The sequence below is a fragment of the Benincasa hispida genome, chromosome 8 (assembly GCF_009727055.1).
Source record: "Benincasa hispida cultivar B227 chromosome 8, ASM972705v1, whole genome shotgun sequence".
NCBI classification, from domain to species: Eukaryota; Viridiplantae; Streptophyta; class Magnoliopsida; order Cucurbitales; family Cucurbitaceae; genus Benincasa; species Benincasa hispida.
This window is the reverse complement of record NC_052356.1, coordinates 23067726-23076887: the sequence shown is the minus strand read 5'-3', so window position 1 is coordinate 23076887 and position 9162 is coordinate 23067726. Positions and strand designations below refer to the sequence as shown.

The 9162-nt window shown below is 38.4% G+C and overlaps 1 protein-coding gene across 1 annotated transcript; it reads right to left on the bottom strand.

Annotated features, from left to right (window-relative positions):
• Window positions 1–3525: 3525 nt before the first annotated feature.
• LOC120082435 (glucan endo-1,3-beta-glucosidase 5) lies at window positions 3526–8392 on the bottom strand. The gene is made up of 2 exons (XM_039037602.1): window positions 7842–8392; window positions 3526–4771 (listed from the first exon to the last, which is right to left on the bottom strand). Exons 1-2 carry the CDS (start codon window positions 8183–8185, stop codon window positions 3670–3672), a joined length of 1446 nt encoding a protein of 481 aa, XP_038893530.1. The 5' UTR covers window positions 8186–8392; the 3' UTR covers window positions 3526–3669.
• Window positions 8393–9162: the final 770 nt, after the last annotated feature.

The following is a 9162-nucleotide window of genomic DNA, read 5'->3' as shown; positions in this document are numbered from 1 at the left end:
CCATCACTTCCTCATACCGGAGTAGTACTCTATAAAGCTGTTGTTGTTGCTTATTGCTTTCTAGTCTACTACAATCTTTCTTTCTTATTCACACTCACAAAAACTTCTTATGAAAACCTTTTCTCCAAACCCGTTTTCTAAAACCGTTTTCCCTAAAACGGGGGTGGAGGTTGCGAGAGGCACTCGGTGTGCCATCGGCAGTCCGTATTCGAGTTGGCTGACTTTGTTCGTGAGCGGGAACACAGTGCCCACAATCGCTAAGAGAAGCTTCTGAAAGAGCGTTTGTGACAGTTAGTATCAGAGCCAGGTCGGCTTATAGAGGGAAGATCAGTGATCATGTCGGCGACGAAGAACCTGAACAAGTCCCATGTGGACATATTGGTAGAGATGGAAAAGCAAATGCTCTACCTGAAAAGAGGTCCCAGATAATGTCCGTTCCTAGAGACTCGGCTACAAGAAGTTGCTGAGAAAGCCGATGGAATTGATGCGTAGTAGGTCGCCTAGACGATATACCCGTCAGAGAATTGATGATGACGGTAGAGACCCTCGAGACCAAAACAGTACGATCGGTAGCTTTGAACGAGGCGATAGCTCCTCGGCTCTGTTGCCCACATAGAGGAGCGTGTCGAAGAGCTGGACAGCTCCCAAAAAAGCATACTTCAGATGGTAACGCGATTTGTCTGAAGACTTTCGGTCGGCCCTTGACGTCGTCAGAGCCGAGGATAGCGGATGTGAGTGCTAGGGTGAATCTCACCATCGAGCGGTAGGGAACCAAGCCCCATCTGGGGGAGCAATGGCAGTAAGCAGAATAAAAATCCCAGAACCGAAACCCTTCTGTGGGGTGCGAGAAGCGAAAGCCCTGGAAAATTTTATCTTCGACTTGAGCAATAACTTCAAGGCGACGAACACAGTGACTGAGAGTCGAAAGTCACACTAGCAACGATGCATCTAGCTGAAGATGTGAAACTGTGGTGGAGATCACGATTTACAGAATACAGGAAGGACCCTGCACTATTGATACTTGGGATAGATTGAAAAAGAACTTCGCTCGCAGTTCTTCCCTGAAATGTCGAGATCTTGGCTCGATGAAAACTCCAGAGGTGAAGCAAACAGGTAACATCAGGGACTACGTAAAACAGTTTGTAGGACTCTGTTGGACATACGAGATATGTCTGAAAAAGACAAGGTCTCTTTGTCTTTGTTGAAGGCTGAAACCGTGGGCGAAATCAAAACTATATGAACAGAGAGTACAGGATCTCCCCTCTGCCTACGCGGCAGCTGAACAGCTATACGACCTTAGCACTGACTCACAAGATGTGAGGAAGCAATCAACTTCCTCAAATGGGGGAAACAGAAACAGCCGTTTCAGTCCTCCCAGACCTGGGGAGGAGACAAGAACACAGGGGGGGATCGTAAATCATCCCAACCGAGATCAGGAAACAACTGGCGGGGGCCGCCGCAACAGCATAACAATTACAATCGCCCCTGTCTTGTTTCATATGTAGAGGGCCACACAGGGGCGGCGAATGTCCAAATCGAACCGCGTTCAATGCTTTTCAAGCCACGTTAGCCTCTACCTCCGAAGACAAGGCTGAACTAGAGGAGACGGTAACCGAGCCAGCTCCAGAAATTGAGAATCCCAGGATGGGGGCATTGAAATTCTTATCTGCGCTCCAGAGAAGATGGGAAAGGCGACAGAGCCACTAGAGAAAGACTCATGTATGTGGACGCTTGGGTCAACCAAAGATCGGCCAAAAACACTATTGTTGACTCTGTGGCTACCCATAACTTCATGGCTGAAATGGAAGCTCGCCGCCTGAACTTGACTTGGGAAAGAGATGCAGGGAAGATGAAAGCTGTGAATTCCGCAGCCCTACTGATTACAGGGATAGCGAAGAGAACTCGGTGAGTTAGGAGACTGGAAGGGCTTCGTTGACTTCGTGATTGTCAAAATGGAGGATTTCGACGTACTGGGATGGAATTCCTACTTGAACATAAAGTCATACCAATGCCCCTCGCCAAATGTTTAGTCATTACCGGATCTACACCCACCGTAGTCCAAGCCAGTATCAAGCAGCCAAATGGGGTGAGAATGATCTCAACCCTCCAATTGAAGAGAGGCCTGGCCCACGACGAACCCACGTTCATGGCCATCCCGATAGAATCAGTTGAGTCCACTGAAGAGGAGATCCAGACGTTCTAATTGTTTGGAAGAGTATTGGATGTCATGCCAAAAAGCTTGCCCAAGTCCTTACCCCACGAAGGGGGATTGACCATGAGATTATTGAATGAAATTGTATACCAGTGCAAATGACGAGCGTTTAAGGTCATTGAAGATCTGATCTAAAGAATGCCAATGATGGATAGGATAAAGATGCCTGGAATAAGGATGTCTGGAAAATAAAAGATCTTGTAGTGACATGGAAATCTTATCAGAAATTTTCATAACGAAGTTTAATATTAATAAACAGTGCCGCACAATCGCTAAGAGAAGCTTCCGAAAGAGCGTTTGTGACACTGGGCAACCCCAAATTCTGAAGTGACGTAAATTTCTTTTACATCCTCTCCAGAGCTCGTAAGGTGTTTCAGAAACACTTTTCGAAGGAACTATGTTCAAAATATACATTGCAATATCAATTGCATGTCCCCAGAAAGAATTTGGTAACTGAGCATAACTCATCATGGAATGAACTATGTTCAACAAGGTTCTATTTCTCCTTTTTGCCACACCATTTTGCTGAGGTGTGCCAAAGACTGTGAGTTGAGACTGGATTCCATGTTCTATCAAATAGTTCTGGAATTCTAAGTCCATATACTCACCACCTCGATCTTATCGAAGTGTTTTAATCTTTTTACCCAAATAGTTTTCAACCTCAATCTTATATTCTTTGAACTTTTCAAATGTTTCAGACTTTTGGTGAATCAATCATTTTCTAAAAAATCAAAAAATATATATAGTCATACATATCTACCTCTAATACTTGAATATTGTCTTTCCCCACCTCACTAAACAATGAAGCAAAGACAATATTTGATATTTTAAGCTAACAATATAAATTATAATAAAATACAATACAGTATTCATTTGATTAAAATAATTTTGCAATTCAATAATTTACATGTGATCGAAAAATGATATAGATTTGTTAGATTTGTTTTATAATTTTTTTGAATTGGGACTTGAGAGATTTTATAAAATAAAAATATTTTTAAGTATTACAAAATGTCAATATCTATCAGTGATTTTTGACTATATTTTATAAATAAGTCGGCTCATTTAAAATAATGGACGATAAAGTTGAGCGGACAATGTTTCTTAAAGAACTCATATCCCCTCAACATTCATAAAATTCAATGGATAAACAAAAATGGGACCTCCACATATTTTCTAATCAAACATTAACATATTACAAAATAAGGAGGGATGAATAGAGATAAATGCACGAAAAAACATATAATAAAATCAAATTGAATAAATAATACATATATGCTCGTGGGTTAACTGTATATTCTAGAACAATGAAATGAATACTTAACCCAGTATACTATCTTTGATAATTCGCTCTAATATGCTTACATTCTAACACTAATGCCTATTGTTTACTATCTATAACAATTATAGCCTAATAGATTCAATGGATCACCGTGGAAAATTCTCTAAACTGGTTTTCATAATACAAGAGTCCAGAAAAACCATAATATTGATACCCAAGCGAGCGCCGACGCACTTGATGGTCGAGAACAGAGCGACCGACTGTCAGTGACACCAACAAGGAACCTACACTCGCCAATGGAGGGATCAAGGAACGTGATCATACCAAGGCCGTCAAACTCACAGCTCTTCTCATTCTGCATGTGTAGCTGATAGTAGCTGTTAAATGCATATGAGATATTCCCTTTCGCACCAATACCATTGCATGACCCTCCATAGTTGAGTGTCGAGCAATCCGCAATGCTGCAGGCTAGCTTTATGTGATTTGTCACGTCCGTTAAATCCCTGAATGGATTCGCAACGCACCATCTAGAGGGAAGATACTCCACATGTTTTGCATTTTTCAGTACCTTATTACCCAAACCAAGGTTTAGAGGATACTTAGCCTGGCCATCAAAAGAGAAGATACCCCAGTGCCTCTCAAAATTTCCTGGAAGTACACTCTTTGCCCCTTCATCGAGTAGGCTGAAAAGATAGACGTCCATGGGTGGCGCAGCTGGCCTCAAAGGGGTTCCTTTGTTGCCTAGGACATGATTAATCAGACCTTGGTTGAAGACTCTCGCAGCTGTGATATTTGCACCCATGGCTCCATCCGTGGGCCAACCGACCTCCCCTATCACAATTGGCATCTGTCCATAGCCAATTTTAGTGAGAGCTGATACCAAAGTGTCGTAGTTTCCATCGAATGCATTATAGTAAACATTACTTCCATCTGTAACAGCATGAGTCGTCCCTTCAAAAAATGCGTAGTCTTGTGGGAAGTCGGAGTTCCCATAGAGGCTCAAAAATGGATAGATGTTTACAACAAATGGGGAGCCATTTGAGTTGAGAAATGAAACAAGTTGAGTCATAATTTGAGTCAATTCAGGCCTGAATGCTCCTTGGGAAGGAAGCGAAGATTCATATGCATCAGCATTGCAAGGTACAACTAACTTCACATAGCTTGCAAGATTTGCTTTTGCTAAAGATTGTTGTAAATTGAGCAAAGCAGGCATGATGTACGACTGATACTGTCCATTGTAACTGTTGAGAAACGGCTCATTTCCTACTGCAACGTACCTGTCATCATAAAGTGTGTAGTAAAAGTAAGACATCTTATGCCAAATTTTTTGCCTCTGCAACATTTGATTTGCAGATAAATGGATTTTCTAAAAGTTTCAGGAATACTGTTCCATGTCAATCGTGCACAGAAGAAATTTGAGCGTTAGCATTTTATACAGTAGGAAAGGTCAGAAATAGGGTTATGGGTTATAACCAATCTTGACCACCTGTGATCATTCACATTGATGGCTCAAATACGAACTGGTTTCTCGTTAAAAGAAATCAGAGTTAAATAAAAAAAATACAGAGAAAATAACCTGGTTGGAAGCTTCCAGGAAAATCCAGAACCCTGCAGAAGAAGGATCGCAACCAACTGAACAAAGTGACTTATCCTCTTTTTATGACATGGTGTATAACATCCTCATTGATCCTTAGAACAAGAATAATACTCCACTTCATTGTTTAGCACATTCCTTGAATTTGAGGTACTAAATTACACTATCTTATTTACCTTATATTCTAACCTTATAGATTATATTTTAAAGGAGTAACATTTTTTATAACTTCTATTTAGGTACTATAGTGAAGAATGACTTTGGGACTGACTCCACACCAAGATGTTGAACTAATTCGAGAGAGGATGAGGTGTTTTAAGAAATATTTTAGTGACCCTGGGATCATGCAAAAGTCAACATAGAATTTGCAAACTTTCCTACCAGATCTGGAGATTTTAGTGACCCTGATTCCATTAGAATTATATCATCCATCCTATAAGTTGGTGGGCAACTCATGGCGTCTATGCTCTAATGCTTCAACCATTTGCTTTGGAAGTACTCAAGCAACTTCTTCCTCTTCCTACTGAGAGAAATTGCCAAATCTGTTATTAACTCTCTCAAGAGGAACAAGATGACGCCTCAACAAGCACAAGATTTGGTATATATCCACAACAATCTATGACTTTTATCAAGGAAAACTCCAAATATTCTGAGGAGAGACTAAGTCATGGGACATAGTTCAAGATACTTTAGATTCTTTTGAAGATGTCGGTATATTGGAAGTAGCCAATTTGTCTTTAGATGAACCAGATTTGGAGGGTGATGTTTTGGAAGATGATGGGGTGGTGAAACTTGAAAGTGATAATGATGATGATGTTATGGAGATCTGAGATTTGAAAGCTTCATGTTTTCTAGATTCTAGTCTACTTTGTACTGAAAACTTTGTTTTGATTTGTTGAATTATGAATGTTTTGTTGGCTAAATGTAATATGTACTTGGTGGATTAATTAAGTATCATTATGATATTAATTTGGCACTTTTTAGTATTGTTTGAAATGGAAACAGAACTTTTCAATGGTATAATGAAAAGAGCAATAGCTCAATTACAATGAGGCAAAATATCAAACCAAAGCAAACAAGAACTGAAAATTGAAAACTGAGGATCAACAGGTACACCCAGACATCTCAACTATGTTGACACCCCATAGCACCCTCATCATTTCCAATACGAGATACAATAATTCAGATATTACGAACAAACTAAACACTTTTTAGTATTAAACTTAATATATATAATATATATATATATATAATAAGAAAAGTGGCATATCCTCAACCTGTTCATTTCCTAGTTTTTTTTAGAAATTGACGTATTACCGTATCCTATCATATCCTTATCCTGTATCCCTATTTGCATATGTGCTTCATTGGCCTACAGCATACCAAATTCTTCCTCAATCATTTCCCCCAAATTTACAATTAGTTTCACGTAGCTAACTTTCTATCACTCCTACTAGCCTACTTGAGCATAACTAACCATGCATCAAAGTATCAAACTGCCCTCCACCGCCCCTCCTAGAGTTTCATTCCCTTCCCATACTTCTCTCCTCTCTATCCTACCATTTCTTTAAGTGCATTTGGGTCTACCAAAGCCCAACTTTCATTGGGAGAATTGATATGCACACACTAGAGATGGTCTAATCCATTCTTCCTATCAACGTTGCTTTGGACAGCTAAACCATACAATAAATAAGTATATACTAACAAATTTATATACGCAAGTGCACAATATCAAAACTATCAGTTGTATTATAAGCACATTACCACAAATACAAAGGACTGAAAATTGAATATTATTGTAAAGAAAACAATAGCCAGAACCAATGAATTTTTTACAAATATGATTTGGGAAGCTAAAATACCTAAAGGAAAATCAAGATCTTCTTCTGGTTTGTGCTGATCTACAAAGAAAATCACTATAGATGGATTCAAACTATAACCCTCGTTTACTTTATTGTTAAGACTCCAAGTATGAGTATGAAGCATGAGGGTAAGGCACGGACATTCATTTATAGAATTGTTCCTTCTCTTGAATTCAATGTAACTTCTTAACTTCTTGTAGCGTGCCTCTTTCTCTACCATTGATTGAAAGAAACTTCCTAAGTCAAATTTCTAAATGCCTGGTATTCAACTATCAAGCAACAACTAAACGGCATATAAAAATGCAAGTGAGGTGAACACTAAGTATGTTTTTGTTTGAAAGAGAGAAAGGACAACAACGACAATGACGACGACAATTTAACCACACACAAGTTATACCATACCAATTATCAGATTCAGAGATAAAACACCCACAAAATGCACCACTCTGTATATTATGGAACAATATCATATAACGGGCATTAGCCCCTTATACAGAATATTGTACCATAATATACACTGTATTGCCACAACAAGTAAATCGACAGAGAACGTTTATTATAGTGAAAACTAATGAAAAACACATTGAAGTGTGTTTAACACGGCCCAATAAACAATAAGAAACCTACGGCCAATGCAGCATTGTACTCTACAAATAGACGAACAATGCAATAACACAACCAAAGCCCCGTTGAAGAGGAAAATCCTTCAAACTACTATTATTTTAGTTTTGAATCACTAACTCCTACAGATATAACACAACCCTGGCAAAGAATAAGAACAGAAACCACACTATAAATTTACAGAAAAATTAGTAATCCAAACACGAAGTAAAGCTCCATAAGAAATGGAAGAGGAAGAGATGTTAGTATCATCATTTATCAACAACGCACCTGATGTCGACGCCCCCTTTAACAACATACGAAGACAAATTCTGACGAACCCATAGATCAGAGGCAAGTGAAGACGAGCTCAAAGAAGCGAGCATCTCATTAGGGATTCCAACCATAACTTGGATCCCAGTTCCCATTAAAGCCTTGAGCACACTCGGGTCTGCTTCAAACAGTTTCACTTTCTGAATCCTGTTGCTTTTCAAGAGATCAACGACGGTGGTGGGCTTCAACTTGTGGAACGAAATGGTGCCCCAGTTCACTCCAATGGCGGATTCCACCACCAAAGATGAACCGAAAAGAAGAATCAAATAGAGGAAGGCTGATTGGAATCTAGGCGCCGACATGTCTGAGTGAGCTTAAGCGATTTTTGGGAACGAAGAATGCTAAAAATAGTTCGAGAAGTTGATAAGGGTGGAGAGAGCTATGCAACGGCGGTGATTCCGGCGGTGGCGGAGATGTGAGGTGTAAAAAGGGGAAAACGGTGGAAGGCGGTGGAGGAATGAGGAGTGAAGATGAAGCGAAGTGATGGATGTGAAAGTAAAATTCATAATTTAATTTTGGTCATTTATATAAATAGCACTCATTATGTGCCCAAATTCCCCCTTTTCAAGGGGAACTATATAATTAACTATGCTTAGAGGATCTCTTTTCCTTTTTTAAATGAATTAATCATAATCTTTTTCTTTCTTTAGAAAATATTTCATGGGCCCAAATTGGTTTGAAAAATTGCCCAATCACCAATCTATTTAAAATAATATAGGTTAAATTATAAGGCTGTTTTTAAATAACCAAAATATTTATAAAATATAGTAAAATTTTAGAACTATCAACAATAGATATTGATTTATCCGTGACATTGATAGGATAGACACCGATAGACTTCTATTTGTATCTATCAACGTCTATCATTTGAAATAATTTCCCTAAATTATACTTAAAAAAGTTCAAAACTACCCTTACTATTAGTATATGAATAGAAACCGAAAATATTAATAGGAAAAACAACTCTAAAAATATATATAAAAGAACAGTTTAAATATAAACCTACCATTAATATAGTAATTTATTTAAAGTTTTCTAAAATTTGAAAAGAACCAATTTTAAAACAAATTATATAGAAAAGAAGGATATCCAATGAAAAAGAAAAAAAAGAGAAGAGGAGAGTAACTAAGAGGTGCAGTACTTCAAATATAAGAAACCCTAAACTTATTGGTACGATCTGGTTTTTATTATTAATTTGAATTTCAAACAAATAGGATAATGTGAATTCAATTTTGAGGAGACCCAAATATTTAGCAAAAATCACATTTTCTAGATTTAA

Excerpts from the sequence above, each read along its gene's own strand:
- LOC120082435 (XM_039037602.1), bottom strand. The coding sequence starts at position 8,185 with ATGTCGGCGCCTAGATTCCAATCAGCCTTCCTCTATTTGATTCTTCTT. Across the intron at positions 4,772-7,841 it reads AAAGGGGGCGTCGACATCAG|GTACGTTGCAGTAGGAAATG; the intron begins GTGCGTTGTTGA and ends TTATGATGACAG.